We start from the raw sequence: 27,048 nt of genomic DNA, 5'->3' as shown, positions 1-27,048 counted from the left end.
CACCCAAACGTGGCCGGGTCAGCTATTTATGTATAAAACAATTTAAACGGCAAAACAACGTTTGCCGGGACAGCTAGTTTTCTATAAATAGTAATTATAAAATTTCCTGACTGCATATTAATCTTAACAATACAATTTTTTTAATTCACATAAATTGTTTTATTTAATGATGTCAATTTCAAACTTGCAAATTGAGCTAAAAGTTATTGTAATAAATTAATTATTATTAATTCATATAATGTAATTATAAATCAAATAACTAATCGTGATATTATTAAGGGAATAAGAGTTATTGTGGTTTTTGAAATAATCTACCAATTTCTTAAAATTAAACACTATCTACAGATTTGTATCGAAGCGTTTCTTATGATAGTAATTTTAATCACTGTCAGATATCATCTATACTTGTTCCAACTATGCCACTTCCATAATGTGCCACGACCCACAGTGCTACCGTTTTTTTTCTATTGGGCCTGTTACCACTTTTTATCATTAGTCATTTCTCGGCCACTCTCCTTTTCCTGCCTAGATGCAAAATTGTGAATATCTTTCGAAACACTGGTCTAAAAGTTATTATCGACCAGTCATATTTTTAATTAGATCATTTCCTATATAAAAAGCTAGTTAAATGTGTATAATTAAAAAAATTAATTTGACATCCCTATAAGTTATAAGGGATCACATAAAACATTTTTATGATTGATAGATGAAAATACATATGAAGTAACATAAATTAAAAAATATGCATTATTAAGAGAAATTGAGTGGCTATTATTAACAGAATCACCTTACATATTGTTTTTTTAGATATTAATCATATAATTTGTCTTATTTAGATGATTACTATTAAGATTTATATGTTTCATTATTGTTCAGATTATATTTTATTTAATATACTATACAGCTTTGGCTCGAAAAAACCAAATTTCTTAAATGATTTGAAGTAGAATTATACGTGATAAAATTTCATACAACTATCCGATTGTACGTCTGGTTAGTCCATTGATGCGTTAATAGCTAAATTATTGGTTTCCTTGACTGTACCTATACAAACATCATAGTTTAATTTTTAATTTTCCTTCCTTATTTTGCTCATTAAATAGTTTTTAGATGATTTTAAATTAATTAAAGAAATACCAATTAATTTTATGAATTTCCAATAATTTTTTTTTTTAATCGTTAAATGTGTACGTTTTATTTTATAAGAGATGTAAAGGAAATTCGTCATTGTTAACCTCTGCGTGTTTTGAATATTTACCAACGGATTCCCTGATCGGCCATATATCACTGGTCGGAGGGCGAATAACTTTGGGTGTTAGTGAGTATAATATATATGCATACTTACTATGTATGCTGCAATATATACATACATATTTACCAGCGGGAGATCGTGTCCTTGGTGCATTTAGAATCTCTATTCCCAGATTGAATTAAAATGCCGTTAAGTTTGCATCGCGTCGAGTTTATACTAAATTTTTAACGCCGACTCATTGTATAATAGTAGTACACATTGCTACCGCAATCTGAGAAATTATCATGTTTGTTTTTCATTCTTTACAATGTATGAACATTTTTATTTAATAAAAGTTTAATCACAAATCGTGATTTCATTTTGGGTAAGGATGTCCTAATCTATGAAATGAATTCATGTACTTATAAATATGTTATTCGCAATTTTTTAACGAACATCATGAATGATGGTTTTTATTCATCGAACATAAATTTACTCACATCATTTTCATTGTGTGATGCACATACACACTACATTTCATTAATGTTATTTTCGTGATCATTATTGTAATAGATATTTACAAAATCCTCGTTAACATGTGTATATCAAATTCAATACTGCAGTAATTACCGAAACAGTATATCTGATAACCATCGTTATCAAATATACTGTTCCAGATGCATCTAGAGAAATACGAAAATAAATAATGAGTTTTTATAGTAATTATTTACAAAGAAACCATTCATTAAATAAATAATTAACTTATATAACTATGAATCAGTAATATTAGAAACAGTATACAGCGTATAATTAAGGGGGATAAGGAGTTAGACTACCCCAATACAAACATATTTAAATGGTAGGTATACAATATTTTTCGTTTGAAGGAGTTAAAAAAAAAAAAAATCATTTGATTCAAACGTATCATACAGAACTTAAGCCACGGTTTTTTCGTAATAAAAAAATGTTCATTTAACTGTATTAATAAATTCGATATATGCATATTTTTTCTTTATTCTATTTCTTACAATAATATTCAGACTATTTCGACATAATTTATATCCTAATCATATAATAAAATTAATAAATTATAAAAATGAAAAGATTATACTACAAAACAAACAATAACATTTATTTCTCATTTAACATAATACATATTAATTGAAAATAAACTTATATATATAGTGACTAGTTTTACTAATTTTCAACAAATATACATACAAATTCATAAACGCATTGACTGTAAAATCAAACAGTTTCCTGATCCCTACTTATGGCTTCAGCGTGTTTTTTTGCTTTTAACCTTAAGTCAGCAATACTTGAATTCTTAGTTAATAATCTATCTTGGTGTAATGCTGCTAGAGTGGCTAAACTAAGACTTCCTTGGGGATATGGTGCTGGACAAAGTACACTTCGGCCCATAGTGACTGCATAGTGCAACTGAAATACATAATATTTATCATAAAATTTAGTGTAATCAATTAAGAATAAATTGATTAAGTTAACATAAATTCAATTAATAAACTAAATAACATAAACATAAATTACAGTGCATAACAAAAAATAAAAAATTGTCTGCACCAATAATATAATAGATTCTAAACGAAATTTCGTTGTGAATTTCGAATTTGTCCATAAAATGTTCAGATTTACTCTAGAATTTTTGTTAATTGCAAATTAGTGAAAATCAAGTAGTTACGTAATTAATATCTCAATAAAAAGAAAAAAAATGTCGAAAATTTTAAAACTCTTTTTAAAACTTCAATGAGTTGTATTTAAGAAGTACTTGTAAAATTTTGAGTCTTTATCTCAAGGTTTATTATTAAACTTTGTGGGTATTAACTGTTAAGATTGGGTATAATTTTTTTTTTAACCTGTTTAAATTGATTTATGTGTTATTTGGTAGTTTTTTTTATTAGATAACTTAAAAGTTCCATAAAACACCCTTAAAAACATACTTTAATAATAACTTAACAAGTTTATATTGTAATTTTCCAAAAAAAAAAAAAAAAACTTGCCAGCTTGTCCAATACTAGTGAATTTCAGAGAATTCGTTTATCTGTAGTGTTCATATTAAGTAATAGAAAATCGTAAATAGATGTTACATATTATTTGTTTAACAATTAAATATTGAAGACAAATATTTTTTAATCTAATTTTTATAAAAGTTCATTTTTATAGTATTTAGAATTTTATTTTAAAAAGAGATTTTTGACGAAAAATACTAAAAAATACGTCAATTACTTGTTAAATGAATAAAAATTAAACTAAGTTAACATAAATTCAAAATATCTGCGTTTAACTTAAAACGTTTAACTTAATTTATTAACTCGTTTGTGATCAGAATAGTACACTAATAAAAATTGATAAACATTAAATTAATTTGTAAACTGATATAGTTTTAAAACTAACATATCTATTTTATACAAGTTATTTATTAATAACAAAAACTAGTATATTTCAAGAACTAACTGAGTTGTATATCCCTATAGTCTAACAAATACAAAAAATACAAAAATTCTAATTAAACTTTCAGCGTCAAAATTTTTTTTGGATTATATCTCATTATTTATTTTTAAATACATTTTATTTTTATATCGTATTATTTTACAATAAAAAAGAAATGATTATAAAAAATGTTGGGTTTCATAGTTTTTTACTATTAATTAAATTTTATCAGTTATGTTATAAACATAAAAAATACATTTATTAAATTTCCAATTTGCCATAAAAAAAATTATTATTATAGATTAAAGCAAAGTAAGTTATAGAGAACACTTTTTGTAAATGATAGTCAAAATCAATTTTGAAGGCCATGTATAGTGTTAATCTTAAGATATAAAGCTCAAATTCTGCAAGTACTCATTAAATACAACCTATTAGAGTTGTAATTCGAGTTTTTCAAAACTAATATTACTTATAGCTCTTGAAAAATATCTGATATATATATATAAATATATTTCGCAATTACAACTGGCTATTGTGAACTTATCCATAATAATAGTCGGACTTCCTTATCAGTTCACTGTAAAGTAAGAGGTGTGTTCAATAAATAATGGGAATTTTGAAATTTCGCCGGTATGGAGGGTCCGATTATAAATTTTTTTTTAATAATATTGGTACAAATGTCACTGAAGTATGATAAAATTTTTAGCTGGATTCATTTTTTACTTTTTCAGTTGCAGCTGCTAAGGTTAGATGTGCTTTTATGAGCTCGGCGATATTCGTTTGTAAAAAAAAAAAAAAATTTGTCACGAGGTCGAATGGTTAATAAAGAGTACTACCTACAAGTTCAACGTCGTTTGCGTGAAGCAATCCGAAAAAAACGCCAGATTTGTGGCAAAAAAATTATAACTTTTGCACTACGATAATGCACCTGCTCACACTTCATTGCTTGTTCGTGAAATTTTAGCCAAAAACAATACTGTAACGACGTCCTAGTTCTCCAGACATAACTCCGTGTGACTTTTTTCTATTTCCAAAAATAAAGAGAACCTTAAAGGGTCGTCGTTTTACAAGCATAGATTATATTAAAAGCGCTTCGCTGAATGAGATGAAGGCTCTCCCAATGATCGAGTTTGGAGAAGTTTTTCGAGGATTGGAAGAAGCGTTGGCACAAGTGCATAATATCAAATGGGGACTTATTTGAAGGCCACAACATTAATACAGACGAATAAATAAATATTTTTTTCAACAAACGAAAATTCCTGTTATTTTTTGAACACACCTCGTACGCCTTCATAAAAATCGCAAAAAAGCCAGATTAAGAGGAAACGCAACGCCTCCCTTCTACGTGTTAAAAAAGACTTCTTGTTAAAAGAAAATTTTGTAACATTTAAATAGTCGATTTTTTCCATTGTATAGTCTAATTACCGTATACCTTAAGTGCAGGGGTTCAAATGATTAATTCATGCTTTATACATTTCTCTAAGAGTTATTTTTATTATAAAACGTTTGTATGCATATTAACATATCTATTGCATTTATAGTATTTTTTAAGTATACTTAAATATATATTGATTATCGAAATTACAAAAAATAATGCTATTTTTGTAGTACCTGTTGTGCTGCATTTAATATAGCAGGGTCGAATGCTGAGAATGCAGCAGCAGCCGTAGAGTTGAACTGAATTTGTGGTAGTCTAGGTACGTTCACATAAGGTGCTACACGGCATGGTTCTAACGGAGTAGAAACATTTTGATGCATCATCAGACCTGAAATTCATGTAAATTAAACAAAAGTACTTAGTTTTTTGGACCGAGTCGGATTGGCGAGTAGGCGATTTCAATATTGTCTTATCATTTCGGATTATAATTTTTTGAAATTAGCCTCAATCGACAAAATACTATCTCAATAATTGTTTGGTCTTTAGGGCGATGGTTCTAACGCTTAACGTTTCAGTTAGTTCTTAGTAGTCACCTATCGAAAATTCAGCAGAAGCAGGTAAACCGTTGGGTTGTCTAAATATCTACGATCCACGCGTTGCAACGGTATGCAACACATTTATCGTTGTGGGATACTCATTTACGATTCCCCGTAGACTTTGTACAATAAAGTCAACAAATTGTTTTGAAATCAACATTCTTAATTTTGAAAAATAACATGTTCAGATGGCTAAATATAAAAATGAGTGTGTTAGTTGCGCAATATTGGACAACGGTCAATCAGTGCGAATTACCGACTGTTATGTACAGAAATAGAAGGGCGGGGTGAACGACTTGTGCTCGGCAGATCAGAGGGATTACAAATATCCGTTCGTTGCTTAATCAAGTTAAGTGTCGTGCTCGTGATTGTATGTGCAACGAGTGATTGTCACCCGATTGCACCCCAGTGAGCGATTAGAGCAGTCTAAACGGTAACCTCCGAATTCACCCCACCCGACGGGCAAAGCAGCAAACCGACGATGACGGCAAATGTTTTTATTCAATTACACACACGGACAATTGGAACGCGAATGATTCACTCTGTACTTCGGTGCCAATTGTTTCCACTCCCTTATTATGTATAAATATATATTTATATATGTGATTGTAACATCCCTTTTCCGTGTACCGCCCGTCCAAGTTTTGTAATTCGCGTATACCGCTCGTTGTTTTTTGGACTCTGAATTATATTATTGTTATTAATGGTCGAGCATAAAATGTGTTGCGGTACGTTAATCGCATTTGTATGATTATTGTATACCCCTTGACATTAAAATGAAATTACAGTTTGCTGTACACTCCCAAACACTACCATCGTATGACGAGTGCGATATTTTTAACAATATGACGTAAGGAGAACATTGTTTTTTCCCTCAGTAAAACAACAAAGTTTAATTCTAATGTACCAACATAATTGTAATCTTATTTAAAATTGTTAACTTAGCGGCGGATGCAACATTTTAGCTGCTAGACATATACAATAATTCACAGTACAAATAAATTTACCTTTGTGAATTTGACTTTCGTGTTTTCTACATTTTGCTCTTCTATTTTGAAACCATACCTATAGAATAATTATCCGAAATATAAACTTTTATTAAACAATAAAAATAATTAACGATTAGTTTGTTCTACAATAATATGATCTGTTGAATGAGTTGTTTATTATATTTGAATTTTCAATAATTATAATTTTAGTTGTATTAATTAACACAAAAGTTCCATAAAGATTGAAATTTTCAAATTTGTTTTGAACCCACACGGAAAATCTTTTTAGACCGGTTTTATGTGACTTTACATGACATGAAAACAATTAAACTACTATGAAATAAATTATATAGAGTGTTGAATAAGTAAGGAATCGGGTTTCTATTGTTCTCATTGTTTGTAATAATTGACCTGTTCCCTTACTTATTGAACAACCTGTATAATAAATACAATTTATTTTTACTATCCCTCTTAATTTTAAAAGCTTACAAAAAATATAAATAGTAAATTTTAAAATTTTTTAATGAATTTACCTGTACTCTGGCTTCACTTAAACCCAAACGTTGACTTAATTCTTCTCTCATAAAAGCGTCGGGATAATGGGTTTCATCAAAAAGTCTTTCTAGTTCATTGAGCTGCTCTAGAGTAAAATTAGTTCTACTTCGCCTTTGTTTATTGGACGAATTATTCGATTGCTTATTATTTTTTGTCTCATCAAAATGTTGATGAAAATCATCAGATATATCATCTTTAGATTTTTTAAAATCTATTAAAAAAATTAAATGAAGGTTAATGTTATAATTATCACATGACCGAGAAAGTTAAACATAGAATTAGAATTTCAAACTTTAAGATATTTTAATGTCAGTCTGAACTTTATGATTATAGTAATTTTTTCGGTAAAACTACTTTTTTGCTTCTACATTATTAATTTGTCAGATATCATTTAATTGGTAAATAAAATGCTCTTTAATAGAAAGTCTAATAGTTCAAAATAACATTATCGTTTAAGGATGACAAAAATTTCTACTTAGAAAACGCATGACATTTGACTATTTAATTAAGTTTCTTCTTCTTTTTCCTCGCCTTAATCCCAACTACTTGGGGTCGGACACTTTTTTTTTTTTTAATTAAATAAAATAAATTATAATTACAATAATTTCCTAATTGTCTAAATACGCTGAATTTTAATTTTATAAACCATAATTTCATTATATTTCACTTCTTCCGTTATTTTCATAATACATATTTCAATGTTTAGTACCGTATTTAATGATATAAATATTTATTAAGTTATAGAGTTAGGTAATGTTATTAAACATGGTGGGTTTTGATCACATATGAACATATAATTGAAAAAATAATTTCAAATTTATATTATANGTGATATGATAACATATAATTGGTAGATTGAAAAAATAATTGCAAATTTATATTATAATTCATGTCCAAGTCTAATTTTAGAGTATCGGCAGTATAAATTTGAATACAATGATTTTATCAAAATAATTCAAATAAATAAAGATAGGATCTCAAGAACAATTTTTCTTTTAGGTTATAACTAATCAAGTATCTGTTTTCTGGATGTTATTAAGTGTATTTGGAATTAAATCTATTTGAATATATGCATTTGATACCATTTAGCAAATTAAATAACAGTTTGCAAAGCTATTAAACAGCTTAGGCTAATACTTATTTCTTCTACCCTCGACCCCATTTATCAATCATGATTTGGACCCGCTTTAATGGATATAACAAATTAATTGAGTAACACGCCCATTAAAACGATTATGTGTTAAAATACTGTCGACTTAAAAAATTGTTATAATAGTAATGAATAAAAAGACTATAAAAAGTAGATGACACTTTTTTTTATACAAAATAATATTATTTACGCTTTCTGACTTATAGTAAACATTTATTCAAAATATAAATTACGTTAAGTTACTTTTAGTTAATTTTGAGGACAAAAATAATAAAAAAGAAAGTTTTTTTAAGTATTCCAAATCTATAAGATAAAATTAAAAATGATTTTAAAAAATTTTAATTATGACAAATAATTTTCGAAAAAGGATCTAAGCAACATTGATAAGTAAATATATTTTCTTAATTAACATACAAAAAGTTTAATGTATTTTAAATTATGACCGTAATTTTAATTAATTTTTTTACTGTAATTTAATAATTATAAACAGGAAAAACATCGGAAGCAATTTTTTCAATGAGGAGGTGTTGTGTTGTAAATTGTTTATTGCTTAAATGAAATAAATTAAATTAACTTAAACGAAAAAAGTATGCAAAAGGTATTAGAACGTGGATCTATTATACAAGAGAACGGTTTTTATTATAAAATAAAATTACGAAGATGAGACGCTCTGCAGGAGTTACGGGGCAATTAATTTAAGTCTGTTGCCCTGAAGTACTCTTGGGTGCAGTTATAAGGTCCCGCCCAGCAGTTGAGGCTTTAAGACGTTTTATTTTCTCCGTTCACTTTCTTGCAACCATTGTGCTTTGGATTAGTCTAATCCCATTACTTTAATTAAGAGACGGAGATAGATATAAATGGACATAGACTGAATAAAAGAGAAAATGCCCTTCGGTGAATACTTTGCGTTTATTCGTTTACACATCTCAATCGTTATAATTGTTCTTATATTTTTCCCATTTATGGACGCAAATGGTTAAATCATTTAGTAAACAGTTATCCTAAGTAAAACGTTAAAAAATAAAATTGGGTAACGGGATGATAAATAATAAGAATACAATATCTTCAAAAATAAAAGATAAAATATCGTTTATTTATTTTTTGAAATTATTAATACACTAACAAATTTAACACAAAAAAATATAGTCACATGTCCCTCCTTTTCCCTTCTAAAATTTATCTTTAATTTTTAAATGATAACATAAATGTTTAAAAAATATAATCTTTAGGATCCCTCCCCAAAAATAGTTGAAAATCCGTATTTGGCTGTAAAAAATTGTAATTTTAACACTCTGTACTCTATTCATGTATTCATTTTATTTATAACTGTTTTTATAGTTTGTCTTAATACAAATGATGGACTGAAATTGAGTACGGAATAAGTAATCTATGAGCTACTGAGATTTAAGTAAACAGAGTGGACACGATTTACTGGATAAAAATTCTATTTAAATGTATCAACACACTAGGTATTTAAATATTTTCACTTCATGAAATACTTCTTAGAAACTTAACATTGCACACAATAACATTTTTTGTTACAAAATCTCTAAAAATTTTCTATTTGTAATCTATTTTTTTTTTTTAAATTAGAAGTGCTAAAAGTTTCACAACGTAAAATTAATTCGGTAAATAAAAAGTTCTATAAATCGACCACATTTCCTGATTTAATCTATAAATAATGAAGAAAGTGATGTGTTTCTTAGTAGTACACTATTCCATTAATTCAAAAAAAAGTTACGATTTTGTTATAAAATGTCAAAAAATATAAAATCATAATAATACATAGTTGAATCATAAAAAGGGGCTACACGAATAAAATATTGTTAATCTTAATGTTTAAGTAATAACTAATACAATTTTTTTAATGGGTTAAAATAAATATCATAGCAGAATATATTTTTTACGGGTTTATTGAATGAAACCTACAAAAAATGTTCAGTTACAAATAAATTTTAATACTAGTTGAATAACATTTTATTCATGTTGTACATATTTTATTTCTACAAAAAAATGATTAGCATATAGTTAATTATGGCTTTTTTTGCGTTATTTCCCACGAGATATCGAGAAAAACTTGAACTCGATTATTACTTTTTTTTTAATAAAATGTAAATGATGTAGTAATTGTTAATCGTCAAAAGTGAACAGGATAAATAATTTATGCACAATATCATACAACTTGCATGATTCGGGTTACTATAATAATCATTTCGTTTCACCGTAAAGTTCTGTTATGATGGTGTATTACATTTTGTGTTGGAAAAGTAAAAAAAATAAACCGATATACATTCGGTGGTGCAACAGATCCTGGATTAATAAAACGAATAAAAATCGTGCGGCAAACACAAAAGTAGGGGAGTGCGGTAAAAAATCCAATTTGGTATTTTTGCTTACTGAAAAAACTACACAGTTATAATGAAATTTGGTGGACGCTGAGCACTCAATCACCTACACCTCTCTGCGAAACAACTTTATATATAGAAGTACGACATGATATAATATTATTTCTTTTTTTAACAGCTCACAGCTCTATTCAACATTATTGTGTTTCTTTTGTTTTTGTAATAATTTTCAAGATATTTCCCGTACATTTCCACAATAATTTATTATAAGTTAAAAGTTAAATAATTACCAAACTTTAAGCATATGATTAATTTAAAAACTCAACACAATGGTGTCGTGGCATAGTTGGGGGACAAGTATAGATGATATCTGATAGTGATTAATATCACTTCATAAAAAACGTTTCGATGCAAATCTATAGATGGTGTTTAATTTTTAGAAGGAATTGTAAATTCATTCTAAAAGCGTCATCAACTACTTATTCTTTTATTATGATTATTAGTTTTATTCTGGGACGTTTGCGTTCTTCAAATGTATATCAAAATAAAGCTATAAAAAATAGTACTTTTGATGTAAAAAATTATGATTAAAAAATTTTAAAAATTCCTACATAAGTTATTCTAAAAGACAAAAATCGAAAAATATCTATTAAAACTAGTCACTAATTTTCATTTTGCAATAACTCTTTTAAAAATACACTGATCTTAATGTTAATAAAATATATTAAAGGTAATAAGTTTTTATAAAAATTCAATAAAAGACCTAAGTTTAGGAAGGTTTTATGTTTTTTAATAATAATTATCACACAACGTAATTTTCCGTAAAATTTCCGAACAACAAAATGTTTATTCAATTTTTATTGAATGTAAGACCAAACTGGACGTAATTTATATATTTTTTTAAAAAGTTAATAAACGCCCAAATCTGTTATAATTATTCTATTATCAAACTATGTATTTTTTTTTAAATAGAACATCATAGGATGAAATTTATTCCAAATTATCAGATATGGCGCCAAAAGTAATACGTGAGTGGCCAGTCACTCTCTCAAAATAAATTTTTGACATCTCTCTCCTCCTTAGTATTTTGGTTTTAGTAAAACAGTTGTCTGATATTGGCTATATAAAAAATTGAATTGATACGACGTCTTGTTAGATATTAAAGATTATTGTTTATTTTCATATTCTATCGGTGTCGTCTTGTAATAGTCAGTTTCACTTTATTACCACACATTAGGTATATGATTAAAAAAATGATTTGATAACATAATATACTGCGCCATATAGTAATATTTTTAATTTTAAAATATTACTCATACGTTATTTAATTTGTATTTTATATTTAACAGCATTTCAATGATAAGTATTAAAATCATCAATAAAATTGTTTTCATTAATAAAGGTAAAATTTGTGAACTTGTTCCTCCAAAAAATTAACTTGCCCTTTCCCGTCCTTGCAAATTATGTCATTTCGATATTGGTTTATCTAAATTACTAATTACAACTAATTTTATACTAAAAATAACGTGATACTGTCTACAAATATATTTTATAAACTACTTTTTCTTTTGTTAATTTAATCATATTTGCATTATTAGATCTCCTACAAGTAGAAGTGAAATCCTAAGAAATAAGAGTATATTTAACCTATTTTGATACTATGATTTTCTTGACTTTTATCAAGCCCAGTTAAATTATTTAATAAATTACGATTAGTTCTTTGATTAAATATTTAAAAAGAAATATTCTAAGGATCATTGCTTAAAATGAAGCCAATATATTGTATCATGTTATGATGGAAATTTTGCATGTTTAATGAAAAAACCGATAATATTTGTTTTGTTTAACTATTGTAATTATTCAGTAACTGTCAGATTTTTCAACTAGTCTTACGAACACTACCAAGTTTCAAATCATCAGAGAATAGTTAACAGTGTAAATAAATTATATAAATAAATAAATCAACTGAAATACCTGTAATTAATATATGTCGTCGGTCATCAGAGATTGGTGATGGATGTACTGGTGATTTAGTCACGCTGGAAGACTTATTGTGACATATGCTATGTTCGTCGTTGTTCAAAAGCGTTTGAACCGAAGGTTTCGACGAACGGGTTGGTGAGTTTGGTGACCTAGGAGGTGATCTCGAATCATCGGGGTCGATCACTGGGGACAACGATGAAGTTCGCGAGTCCATTTTCGGTGACAATTTAGACGATAATACGGAACACGTTTGTGGAGGGGGAGTTTGCAAAAGATACGGAGTCCAAGGTCCGTAGCTTTTATAACAATTCTTATCAGACGACAGCAAGAGTGACAATTCGGTGAACCTCGTCAACTGGTCCATACGGCACTACAACGAAGATAACGTGTTGTCACGCGATTACATGACAATTGTACACCGCGTTGTTATTGACACTCAATCAGAATGTAATGTGCGAGTGCTTGTCTGTGTAAGCGGTACGATTCAAAACGTAAGAGATTTCATCCGTGTAAACAGCTCGTCCCAAACCACGGTTACCGAGGTGACGGGATCGCAAGGGGTGGATGGGATCTCTTCCTCGCCCAGGCGTTCTACGATTAAATTCACAGCCATTGGGCGTATGGGCGGTACCAACCCCAACGGTTTATTTATTAAGTGTAATGTAAAACGGTGGGGTCCTATTCATTATCGACAAATGATCGCGGGTCTGCCAGTCGGGTACAACAAATTTGTCACTTTCTCTTTTAGCCATTACCACCACTCAGACTTGAATTCCCGATTTGTCGCCACCGCCATTCATATCCTCATCGGAAGCATTAAAGGTTTTCTTAAACTTGCAACCGACCGAGTCGGCACTAAGCAGCAGTTGGTCTCCCACGAGGTTTGTTAAGGTGATTGATATACATCGTAACGGAATAGTTCTATACCGATATTGCTCTTCCATTATCAATGTTTTATTTCTTTAGCTCGTTAAATGAAAGAATAAAGACTCAGTTGCGTAATAGAAATTAAACTCTACTATTAAATAAGCCACAAGTCACGCTAGAAACCAAAAAACCTGTGACGATTTTAATTAATGAACCCCAGTAAAAATATTTTAAAATCCGAAATTGGAATTTCCAGTGACTAAAAATTCATTCAATGCGTTCATTAAAAAAAAGTTTGATAGCCATAAAAAATAAGTTATCAACTTCCTATTTAGAAAAAACTATAAACGTGTAATTAATTGAAAATTAAAAAAATTATACAGTGCATTTTCATTTAAATAAGTAAAATTATTATTATTAAATGTTTTGTTTAATAAGATACGTACCACCAAATACCAATGGACTCATTTGCGGAAATACGGTCTTTGAAAAAAATGTACCATCAACTTAGTTGACCGTTCGTAAAAAATAAAATTAATATGAAATACTGTATATAACAAGTAATATTTAATTAACTTTAAACGATATTAATAGTAGTAGTAATTTTTATATTTTGAGGTATCGATGATTGTTTTTCGCGTGTAAAAATACTATGAATAAAATTTTAAAAAAAGTACAAATGTTGTATCAATTATATTATAATTATAAGATCAGTATGTGTTAAGCCTTGATAATGGTAACATTGTTTCCGAAATACGTATCCGCGATTTTTCATGGCTTTTGAATTTAATATTTTTTAGTTTTAAACTAATAATAATTTTAACATAGTTTTAATTAAAAAAAAACATTAGCCACCAGTGATCAATTTTTATTATACAATTTTATTTCAAGTTGATTAATTCAGTAATATGTGGCGAGGAGAATGTAAATAACGGGCGACATTATTTTGGATATTTTTTATAAATTATGTTCCCCCTCCTTTTCTAAACCGAATCGACACTACGGCCAAATACATGTTTCAATGTTAAATTAAATAAATGTGATTTAATTTAACAACCAGCAGTTTAAGTTCATATTGCTTAATTAGTGCTCTCATTAAACATGGCAGAGGCAGCAGACACATAACTACGTGCAAGTGGATTTATTCAAAGATGGAGCCTTCTCTAATAGGTGAGGGAAGATGTGAGGCAAAGAGAAGTGAAACGACCGCCCGTCTCAAATTAATGCTTTCGGTACGCCGTTCAATTTTAATTACACCAGCTAAGTTAAAGACGCCTCCCGACACCTCCGCGTTACTCTCTTTCGTATCCCAAGTTTATGTCCCGTGCATACATTATACCCGTTAATTTTAATTAAACAGTGTGCTCGGTCGACAATTAACTAATGAATAACACGGTGGCGTCGATGGTATAAAACACTCAGTAAAATATAACTCGTTAAGAACATTTTTACAGCCGCTCGGTGTTTTAACGATGTATATGACGCCTCATTTTCATTGCCTAGTAGTCATCGATAAAATAAATAATACATTTACAAAACAAAGTACATACTCTGAGTGAATTAAGATTTTCTCCGAAATTTATATTATTTTAAGAATAGTGACTATAAAATAAACATTGGTATGAATCGTTGAAATAAGTAACAATTGTCGTCCGTTAATGTATTCTCGTTCAACGTGATATTTGATTTTATAGAAATAAAAAGAAACCTACAGGAAAAATAAAAACATAGGCGAAGAAGGTGTTAGAACAAAGGAATAAAAGGTTAAGGAGCCATTTTAGATTTGATAACTTGTATATGCCAATACAGATGAATCGTATCTTTAACGGGATATCAAATATGGACGTCCAACTCTCAAACTTCGAATGTGTAACAGTTTTGTGTTATAATTTTTTAAGATCAAGGTACAGTCGTGTATCGGCCTCGACTTTTCAATGTCCAAGACTATTAACCTATTTACCTAAAAAAAAAAAAAATCGATTGACACAACTTTTTATTATTTTAATAAAGAACTAGATACATAAATAATTTTTGGGATAAAATTTTTTATAAAAACTAGCAATGCCTACAGTCTTTTAAAACAAAAACACATATAACTAGATATTGTACAAACTTATTATGATATATTATAGCCGGTTCGGAGTATAAAATATTTAGAGTGTACTTTAAACGTTTAAAAAATTATATTTGAACTATAAATGTCAAGCAATAAATCCATATAAAAATTAATTTTCTACACCGATAAATATGAAAATTTACAACAGAAAGTAAAATTCATAAAACAGAACAAAAAATTATAATATAAACTATAGGTGGGTATTTAGGGTGACAAAAAATAATACTATAATAATAAAAATACCATATTATTTTTAGTAATACAAAAGAATCTATAATGTTATATTATAAACAAACATGTTACAAATAAAAATGGTGATGATAGTAACCGAAATAAAATTTAATAATACTGTAAAAATGTAAAGTTGTCTAGTAACGGGAAGTCATTGGGAAAACTCAAAGGTTTGATTTTGATCATTATTTTTATTTGTCCTAATTAAATGATTGTAAATAGCTTAAAATGTGTTTGGAACTTGGCTATTACAGAACGCAATAAAGTGTATCGTTAATTTTAATAAACATGAACAAATATCGAAAATTGAATAAAAAGTTATGAAATTGAGTTAAAATGATATTTAGGGATATCGTAACATATACGTAAAATACTGTCAATGGGTATTTTTCTGTTGATTCGAAACGAGTAGTTCAGAGGAGAGAGAACGATGGGAAATGTAAGGCTATTTGCTCAAAATCCGTTTTTATAGAAGGTCCAGCATTTTTACGACGTCTATACATCTTAATTTTTATCAAGTTATGTCACTCTATGTTTATATATTTCATTTTACCCCACTGTTCTCTTAGGCGAAGGTACAGGCGTCGACCAGCGGCAATACGAGGGTTCAGTTAGGCGCCTTTATATACACGTTTTTGACACCGCTACTCGTCAAACTACTGAACGTCCAAATAGCGATTGGAGGGAGGGTGTTTGCGGGGCTAGTTTTATGGGCAACGCCAGTTAACTCAGTTATGTGTTTGCGAGTGATAGTTACAAATATAAATGGATGACCATCGACTTTTGGATAAGGGAGAATAGTCATAATGCAAGACTTTGGACATGAATTTACTTTATTACAGGGAATCAAGACAATGAAACCATTTTATTTAGTCTCACCAAATCGTATTTACAGTAAGATAATACATTTTAATGTTTAAGTTGGCCGTGATTTTATGGATTATTTTATTATTTAACATATTTAGAAATGCACGAATCAAAATACATTCTCTCTTATATAAATATAGAAAATTGTGCCTTTACCTGGTCATAAGGGAGTTTCAAAATAGCAACTTTTGCACAACAATTTAACTTAATTTATGAAAATGTTCCAGAAACACTGCGTCCTTTAAACATATGCAATTTAAATCTTATGTTACATATTATAGATAAAAAAAAATTTGTTCCAACACCTTAACTGCCATGCAAATTGCTACTGTAGTAAAAAAACATGGTATTTGGTTGTTGTGTAATTTTTTGTTTCATATTTTATTTTTCAAAAATAGTCATAACTTATTGAAAAATATATGGATAAAATGCATGTTTTTTGTACTTTATACAAATACCTTTTATCCGACATACTTTTATTAAATTAAAATATTGTATAAAGAGTAGTTATAGTGATGGGGTTACCTATTTTCATAAATGTTGTATGAATGTGATCTACATTGAATATAAAGTTAAACTTATTTTGATTTTGTTGCCAATGCCTAACTCTTAGGTTGAGAAAAACGACTTAAATTTGAATACCGAAATTGGTGGGACAAATTTACCCTAATTTTTTACTCGAAAATATTTATTTTGATTTTCTACATATCTTTAAATTAATATCCAACTTTATAAAGAAACTTTTTATTTATTTTTGTACGTTTTTCAATACCATGAAAAAAGGTTGGATCTACATCTCCTCCACTCCCCTTAAAAAAATTCAATAAGAAATTGTTTTTGTGCACATAGTCATTTTTATATACGTTTTAGATATCAGTAGATATAAATATATCAACTTACATTTAAGAGCCTTTTACATTTAGAAAACAAGTCAGAAAATTGTTTTTTAACTTACTGTATGTAACATAAGCTCTATTTTAACATATGTTTAAGCACGCAGTATTTAATTTTAAAAATTTACTTTAGTTGTGCCACTGAATATTTTATTTCGATATTTATTTGACAATTTTTTAAATATCTTTATGTTATAATTAATAAAAATAATTATGTCTGACCCGGAAAAAAGTTTTTCCAGAGGTTGATCAAAACACTCAATTTTATTTTATCTAAAATCAAAATAAGTTTGTTGACTTGATTTATACTCGATTAATCGAAATGTAGCGCATTTATACCATGAAATACATATAAAAGTGTAAGTTTCAATACGAGTTATGTTTTGTTCGATTCGTCTGGAAACGTTTTTTTGTTCCCACTTTAATTTCCAAACGAACGTACAACGAATCGTATTTGCCTTTGCAATTAAAACACCCGAAGATTAGGAAGGGGTGCGGTCAAAAGGGTGGTTGCCGCTACCCCTCTGTATAATATAATTTAATCAAGTCCGAAGTTAGTTAACATTGGAATTCACCAGCTCTAAACTTCTACCCCATCCTATGTCATTCACGACTTGTAAACCAAACATAAAATCAGTGACAATCAAGCTATATGCATAATTATATTACCATAATTATAACGTAAACAACAAAACATCATCCAGCTATCTGGAAACAAAGCTATGAAAGTACACAGTTATTACATTGTTGTCAAAATGATTAGTCTGTCTGATTTAATGAATATACTGAATAAAAAGAAAAAAGAGTTGTATATACTTTTGTAAATCTGTAAGTACTTTAAATCCTTTAAAATCACTTCATACTATTTTAATTATAGGGGTGATATTTAAAAGGAAGCAATTGTGTAAATTATGTATATAAAACTATGTCTTTTATAAAATTTCAAATAATCCGTACCGTGTGATAAAAGAATCCCGGTAGGTTTATAAGATGTGAATCTCAAGTTTAAGGATTTCTCAAAGACTAATATTAAATTGTTAATGAAGACAAGATTAATAAGTGTTATTAAAAATCCAATAACGTTTGATCCATGCATGAATTTACTTTTTAATTCGAAACAATTTTTGATTATACTATATACAATAAAAAATAAAAATAAAACAGTTAAAATATTTTAAATAGTTATCGAGAAATAATTAAATAATTACTAGAAAAAGGTAGCAGAGGCGGATCACGGCACGATAAAGACCATTGTAAATGTCTATTGAAATTGAAATCTCTATCATAAAACCCATCAACGCCATTGTGTTTAAAGAAAGTTCAATCATTCTACCTTACGTTAGTTAATTAGAAATCCAGTATTTATAATAAAAAACACTGTTACAATTTAATTTTCATTTTTAAAAATGGGGATACCAACTACTCTACAATGGTGGGCATTAAATAGTAAAAAATTTAAATTTAAGTTAAAAAGTTAATTTTTTTTTTAACTTTTGAACTTAACTAATTTAATTTTCCGTTGAAATAACTTAGCTTTTTTCAGTTAATTAGTTAAAATAACAGTTAAGCTAAATTCAATATTTTTTAAAAAATATATGTTATTAAACGATGCGTCAGATTTATAAAAAAAATATACCAAATGTAAGGTACAGACATCATGCATTTATATAAAAAAATTATATTGATTTTAAAAAAGTTATGGCAGTTTTAAGTAAAAAAAATTGAAAAAACTTCGAAAATTAGTGATTTTGAAATTTGTAATTTTTTTGGAGGTTTCCCCCATTTACGTGGAAAGATGGAAATTTTTTCAATTTTTGAGGGTAATGTCTTCGATTAGATTCGATTTGTGATATTTTGACGTATCGTTGAAAGAAATCGGTTCGATGAGAGCTGATAAAAAGTGGTAAAAGACACAAAAAAAAAAAAATAAAATAAAAAAAAAAAACACATCATAGTAAACCCAATACCTTCTCACTGAGAAGCTTTGCATTGAAGCTAAAAGAGATGGAAGGATGTTATTGAATGTGATATGAGGACGGCTGATGTAAACATAGATGATGTGGGAGTTTGTGTCAAGTGGACGTTTAGGATAAGGTTGGCCGACTCCAAGTAGTTGGAATTAAGGCAAGAAAAAGGAAAAAGAAGATTCAACTTTAAAAGTTGAAAATCAATTTTTAGCTTTCCCTACATCACCATCCAATAATAAATGATTTTAAGAGATTTTAGACAAAAAATTAATTTTAAATAAAATAAACTTTTTCTAAACTAGTTAAGTTAAAAAAAAATTCAACTTACCTTATAACTTAGCTAGCTAAAGTTTATCGAAATTGATCATACTCAACTTTTCCATTAACTTGACCATCTTTGCTACTCTATATATTTATACAATTTGACTTAAAGTGTATGCAAAAAAATTTGAAAAAAAAAACGAATAAACTAGAAAATTACGTAATAATTTACTACATTAATTTCAATTGTTTTTGGTATCATGATTCATAAAATTGAATAAGTGATTTTTTACACAACAATAGCATTTATTGTTAAACTTTGGGAGTTGTTTATTTATACGATACAGTCGTTAGGACATTTTTTTTTAAATTTATAGTAAATTATATAACTTGCCCTTTATATATATTTAAAGGGCGCAGGATTTTCGGAACATTTTCAAAAGTGAAGTTAAACAAATTCCAATTTTTATATGTGTTTCAAGTTTTAAATCCCTCTCCCATTTGTATAAAAGGAAATGGTCAGATTTAAAAAAAAATACGTCAAATGAATAAGATAAGTATAAACTTATAAAATGAAAATAACTATTGGTTCATACATTTTTCAAAAAGTTTTAGGAATATAAAATCAGAAATATATATTACAAATTTCACCACAAAAGGACGCAGATATTCCAAAACATTTTTAAAAATTGAAATGACAAACAATTATTAGGTATTTAGATATAATTGCTTTATAATCATTTGTTACTTAGATTTTTAATTGGATTTATATAAAAAATGTACTAATATACATTTACTTTTATTATTACATTATAAAAATCCACTCAAAAATCGTATTAAAACCCAATCAATAATTTTTTAAGATTTGATGCGAAACTGAAAAGGTATTAATTTTACTATGATGTGTTTTTATTTATGTTTCTATCACTATTTTTTCTCGGCTCTCACCGGACCGATTTTTTTCGGTAATGATACGTCAAAAGATCAAAAATCGTATATAGATGAAGAAATTACCTTCAAAAATCGAAAACTTTTCTCTCGTTCCTCATAAATGATTGAAATCCCATAAAAAAATTACGATTTTTAAAATGTGTGACAAAACGACATGCTTTAAACTTTTTTTCTTAAAACTGTCATTACATATTTTGAAATGAACGAATGAAAATAATTTTTTTATATAATTACCCAAATCGAGATTCAAAATAGTAACTTTTGCACAAAATTTTAACCTTTTCAACTTAAGTTTTAAAAATGTTCCGGAAATAATCCGAAGTTCAAATATATGTTAAAATAAATCTTATGTTATATACTACAAGTGTCTTATTTAAGTATATTCGAGGATAATATCGAGTTTTGATACATTACAACGATTATTGTGTGATTCAATAATTAATGTCAAATATCACAAAAATATAATCCCTAGTATGGATAGCACATATTTTGGAAGAATGTAGTCATAATAAATCAAACTTAGTAAATATTACAATAATAATAGCTAAAGTAGTTTATTGTAAAATTATTTTCAAACGTAAAATATGGAAAGAAGATTCTCTTTTTTCAAACAGTGTGGCCATTTCACGTTTAGTACACAAAAAAGCTATTCCAAATAATTTAATAAATACGTAAAAGCTCACTCGTATCACCACAGATTATATGAAAGAATTATCTTTTTATAATATAGTCTGTGATATCACGCTAATTACTGATAACAAAAAAAAAATTAAGTGAAAGTAAATAGTAATAAAGATTTATAATAATTCTATAGTCATTTAGGATATTTGATATGTTAATTAAAGTTATTTTAATTTACTTTTTCTTTTGGTGGATTTTATAATTTTACTCTGATTCATGTTATTTTTTCCTAACTATGATACTACAAAATAAAATTTTACTGCTTTAAAATCTAAACACTGTAGTTGAACAAGTACTATTTTCCAAAAATTTTTAGGATATAAAATCCTAGTTGTTTTTATAATTTACAGTATGAATCATCAAGTGTCTTTAGACTCTATTCCAACTGAAGTAAAATAAAAATAATTTAATATTTAATACATTTAGTATACCTTAAATTTTGATTGTTTGTAGGTATTTTTGATGATTTGTGAAAGTCTTGATGCTGATACTTTATTGCGGTCATTGATGTTTGTATGTAAACAATTTCATGAAGTTATTAATGATAGATACCTTTGGAAAAAAAGAGTAATGCAGAAATTTGATGATTGTGATGTGGCTTTTATGCTGACAGATAAATATCATGGTAATACTAGTAACTGTAAATTTATTTTATATATTAATTTTGATTTTTAGAATAGACTATTTAACAATACAAATTTTATTTCTGAGTTTTACAGTCAAAAAAATAAGAAATTTAAACTTCATTTTAATGTATAATCTAATCAACAATATTTTATTGTTGATATTGATTTTTAATAATTTCACTAAAATTTATGTGCATGCTATTTGCTTCAAAAAATCTTTTCATGGTTTTGTGTATAGTACAAATGTCTAGTTAACATGGGCATTTTTGTTATTTCCCAAAATATTTTTCAATACTTTTATTTTAATTATTTTTTTGTTTCCTTACAGACTTAATAGTTTTTTTATTGACTTATTTTAAATGATTACGAGTATCTAGAAGTTCTTTTCAATTGGAGAAGTTAACATTATACTATTTATTCTGTTTTAAGGCTGGATATATTTCCAGCCCTGGAACAGAAAAAATAGTCAACTTGAACTTCTTGTTAAGTTAATAGACAATCAATAGTTTTGACACCATAATTGAAATCTCTTATTCAATAACTATATATATTCACATTTTAGCTTCAATGCAAAGCTGAAAAGGTATTGGTTTTACTGTGTTTTTTTTGGAAAAAAAATTTTGCACTTTATTTTGTCTTCACAGTGAAAATAGTTACCAAATGCTATTTTTGTGTGAAAATTCTGGATTTTATTTTTACATTTTTAACTTTATAATGCTTTAACTTATTGAAAAATATATGGATCAATACAAATTTTTTATGAGAATTAATATTTATATCCCTCTTTCATTCAACATACTTTATCTTAATCAGGATATAAATAAGGAAATAGCAGATCATGTAGCTTTTGTAATAATCCACCAATTTTTTAAAATTAAACATTATGTAAAAATTTGCATCGAAGCGTTTTTTATAACAGTAATTTTAATCACTGTCATATATCATTATACTTGACCCAACTATGCCACATCACCACTGTGCCGCCAACCCTTGTGTTGCGTGTTTTTAAAAGTTCATTTAAAAAAAATGTACATATGCATTTTGTATAGGCGCATAAAACCATACGTACAATAATTTACCACAGATTACCAATAGAACTAATTTTTTTTTTACATTCTAATATAAAAAAATTGTTCTTTGTGTCTTTTGAACATTTTAAAAATAAACTATTTAATATTGTACCAATGTGTTGAATTTCTAGTATTTTCATTATGAAATTAGTATTGACATCTCTTGTGATGAATATCATTATTAATGTAAATTTTTTTTTTAATTTTAATTTTAACATTAAACTCAATAATACTTGCTGTGAATTTAAAGTAAAATTGAATAGTTAGTTATACTAACTGACTGAATATTAGTCTAATTTTCATCCTGACCTTCATGTTTTGATCTTAGAAGAGACATTTAATTGGAAGCAATTTGCATGGCACACTGAGCTAGAGGAAGAATGTTGGAGTAATTATCAAAAAAATACTGAAACTTCAGTTTTTAGTGGTGCTCATTTTTCTGAAGTAGATGCTGTTATAATGACAAAAGTATGAGAAAAATATATTTAGAATTTGTTTTATACAATACTTTTCAATCAATAAAAAACATCATATGTTAGGATGGGAATCATTGTATCTCTGCATCTAGAGATCGTTCAATTTGTTTATGGAACACAAATAAAGCAGTTCCTAATCCTGTAGTTCATAAAGTTGATAGTCATACAGGTTGGATTTGGGATTTAAATGTGTATGATGATAATCACTTCTTATCATGTTCATGGGATTCAAATGTTAAGCTATGGAATATAGGTAGTTTTTCTCAAGATGCTGAACCAATTAATACATTTATGTAAGTTAAATTCTATAAAGGTTATCAGTACTTTATAAATATTTTGATTTCAGTGCTGATTCCGCTGTATTGTCAGTCACATGTAAAGAGAATTTTGTTGCTGCTGGTCTTTATACTCCTAAAGTAGTTGCATTTGACCCACGGGATTGTGAAAAACGATTGTTTGAACTAAACCCTCATACACGGTGTATCATAGAATTATGTTTAGTTCAAGATTATTATTTAATTTCTTTAAGTGAAGATAGAACAATGTCTGTATGGGATTTGCGTACTCATAAAACTGTAAAATCAATGTATCTTGCTAAAGTAAGATTAATGAATAGTTAAAATAATTCAATCAGTTGCAAAAGGAAGCATGTCTAAAATAACTTTTTTTTTTGTACAATTTACTCTTATTTATTTTTATCAAAATACATAATAACAAATACTAAAAAATACTTTTGTTTACACATGGTCATCATAATACAAGAGATGTTATTACTCAAAACCATACCAACATAGGAGTGAGCAACTACAAATGGTATAAAATAGATACCTAAATTTTCAAAATTAAGAATTTTTCATAATAAATCAACTATGACTTCTATAAAGATACTCCACACTATAATGTGGTAAAAGTATCTGTACTTAAGTTTTTATATAAATATCTATTTACAATTGCTTGTAATAATTGTACAAAATGAGCTATTGGCTCTATAACTAAAACTTGCTGGCCCTCAAAGCTCATAGTAATTGAATTTAACATTATTTCCTATTATAGTGTTGAGTATTCATATTAGTATATATTTTTAACTATCATTAATTTAAATTTATGCCTTCTCAAAATGCAATTTAAATAATGTATTTTACTATTTTTTTTTAGCACGGTAGTCGATTTCCTATGTGTGCATCTTATTATGATAATGTTTTATTTGTTGGTGATAGTCGTGATTATATGTATTGGCTAGATTGTGCTAATGGGTCATTCAATATACTTGAGGTATTGTTATTGCCAAATTACTTATTAACTTATAAAACAATAAACATCTGATCCTTTTAATTTTAGACAGTAAAATTCGTTAAGCCTATTAATGAAAGTAGAAGACGTTACAAACTGAACTGTATAAAATGTACCAATTATGGAAGTATTATAACTGGTGGTAATGAAGGTGCTATATATATTATTACTCCAACTAATCCTCCTAAAATCATAGCTAAAATTATTGATTCGGGATCTGAAATAACATCTGTAAGTTTTTAATTATTTTAAGGTAAACATTGATACTCACAAAGAATTATTTTCAGATTGATTATCAAAATAATACCTTAGTTGTTGGATATGTAAACAGTTCAGTACAAGTTTGGAAAAAAAAAAGTTGTATCTGTGATATCTCAAATTGAATCTTACTGAATTATTATTAATTGTTAAAATGTTTTTTGTAAACATTTCTTGTTAAAACTATTTTTAATTTAAGAGAGATGGTTCCATGATATGATTTTATAATTGTGATTTGTAATTAGTAATTTTAATATTCGTATATTTTAACAAACTAATTTTTATTTAACGATACTTTTTTCTGAATGATCCAATTAATTATAATTGTTCATGTTAAATCCAAATTACAGTATTTATTTATTAATAGTTTTGTTTAAACCCATGAATGACTAAAATTTCTCTTTTTTTTTTGACTGATTTAATTATTTTTTATTTTTAAATACCAAAAAGTTTTTTTTTTACTGTTAAAATTTTTTGTAAATTTTATTCGACATTTTTGTATTTTCATATTTTACCTATATTAGATATATTATGTTTTTTTTTTTTTATTTAATTTTTACTGACTGCCGTGTTCCTCCTTATATCAGTATAATTTTATTTTGTTTTTTATTCACACTATGATTTAGCTATAATTCCAAAAACTACTTATAAACTAAATTATTTCAATCGGTTACCTTTCGCATTACTTTACTTAAAATTAACATTATTTATTTATTATTTGATTTAGGGAAATTTTTTCAATTTCCTTAAAAAAAAATGGGTTTTAAAATAATTGATTATCTAGTTTTTTATTCATTCACTAGAGTAACTTTTAAATTATAATTGTTTTATTAGTTAATATTTAAATAAATATTTGGGCTTAATAACACTTTATGCACAAGACATTTCTAATTTGTTATTAATTAATTCATTTTTTATAAAATATCATCCATAGTTGAAATGATATGGTAGAACATTTATTATAAAGTAAACAATTTTAGTTAATAATACAATTTTTAAATATTTAGAAAAATTTACTTGTCATTTATTTTAAAATCTATAATTATTTTAAATTACATATCTATAAGACAAATTATTTATGTATATATATATGTATATAATTACAAGGGAATATTAACTGCAATTAATTATTTGTAAAAAATATGTAACTCGATAATCCTTGATGAAAAAGTATATTATCATATTCTAGTCTTTAATCAGTATACAATACTTGTAAATTTTTGTTTCAACTTTTAACAAATATCTTGTTTTTATCTTTTATATAAAACACTTATTAAACCTATTTTTATAACAAATAAGTTTTAAAAAATACTAAATCATAATAATAAAAATGTTGTTTAAAGAATAAAAAGGGTAATAATATAAATAACTGTGTATTAACTATTATAATTTTTGACTAAAAACCATTTAATTATTTGTTAATTTTATTTAGATATTCTATAATCAAAATCTTTGAGGTCAAATAATTAATAATTTATTGCTGTGAAAAATAAAATTAAAGAATTTTTTAACATTTAGTATGTGTATATATTGTTCTATTGTTATATTTATATTGTGTATATTGTGTATAACACAATATAAAGTAAACCATTATCTCAAAAAAAAAAAAACTCAATTGTCTATAGCCAAGTAGAAAACTAACCTAATTTTTAATGTAATCTTAAGACTAGTATCTCTAAACAAATTACATTTTATTATATCATGGCTTGTACTATAACATTAAGTATCAAATTTTGACAAAATGAGATTTTTATATTTAATGATAAAAGAAGTATTTCTAAAAAAATTTGCTATATATTAATTTTCTATTAATAGTTAT

At 26.8% G+C, this 27,048-nt stretch overlaps 3 protein-coding genes across 4 annotated transcripts in view; 2 read left to right on the top strand and 1 right to left on the bottom strand.

The window, feature by feature from the left end:
- The window catches only part of LOC126910538 (uncharacterized), a 4,288-nt gene extending 3,438 nt beyond the window's left edge, over window positions 1-850 (top strand). Inside the window, exon 3 of the mRNA XM_050693184.1 lies at window positions 837-850. Within this exon, the coding sequence (XP_050549141.1) occupies window positions 837-850 (14 nt within the window). The remainder of the gene's footprint in view (window positions 1-836) is intronic.
- A 937-nt stretch (window positions 851-1,787) lies between these two features.
- LOC126894682 (short stature homeobox protein 2-like) lies at window positions 1,788-13,291 on the bottom strand. 2 transcript variants are annotated; one of them, XM_050665866.1, is made up of 6 exons: window positions 12,667-13,291; window positions 7,176-7,408; window positions 6,661-6,718; window positions 5,291-5,445; window positions 2,453-2,671; window positions 1,788-1,914 (listed from the first exon to the last, which is right to left on the bottom strand). In XM_050665866.1, the coding sequence occupies exons 1-5, from the start codon at window positions 13,037-13,039 to the stop codon at window positions 2,480-2,482; spliced, it is 1,011 nt and encodes a 336-aa protein (XP_050521823.1). In that variant the 5' UTR covers window positions 13,040-13,291; the 3' UTR covers window positions 1,788-1,914; window positions 2,453-2,479. The 2 variants fall into 2 exon arrangements, with proteins under 2 accessions (XP_050521823.1, XP_050521822.1); XM_050665865.1 differs by lacking the exon at window positions 1,788-1,914 and having other exon boundaries at window positions 2,343-2,671.
- Window positions 13,292-21,617: 8,326 nt separating this feature from the next.
- Window positions 21,618-26,097, top strand: LOC126901899 (F-box/WD repeat-containing protein 9-like). Its single transcript, XM_050678821.1, has 8 exons — window positions 21,618-21,899; window positions 21,963-22,134; window positions 23,534-23,673; window positions 23,745-23,974; window positions 24,028-24,280; window positions 24,837-24,953; window positions 25,020-25,202; window positions 25,259-26,097. The coding sequence occupies exons 1-8, from the start codon at window positions 21,861-21,863 to the stop codon at window positions 25,352-25,354; spliced, it is 1,230 nt and encodes a 409-aa protein (XP_050534778.1). The 5' UTR covers window positions 21,618-21,860; the 3' UTR covers window positions 25,355-26,097.
- The last annotated feature ends 951 nt before the right edge of the window (window positions 26,098-27,048 follow it).

The sequence above is a fragment of the Daktulosphaira vitifoliae genome, unplaced genomic scaffold, assembly GCF_025091365.1.
Source record: "Daktulosphaira vitifoliae isolate Bord-2020 unplaced genomic scaffold, ASM2509136v1 Scaffold_1, whole genome shotgun sequence".
Classification (NCBI taxonomy): Eukaryota; Metazoa; Arthropoda; class Insecta; order Hemiptera; family Phylloxeridae; genus Daktulosphaira; species Daktulosphaira vitifoliae.
The sequence above is the reverse complement of the archived record's forward strand: the minus strand, read 5'-3'. Positions and strand labels throughout refer to the sequence as shown.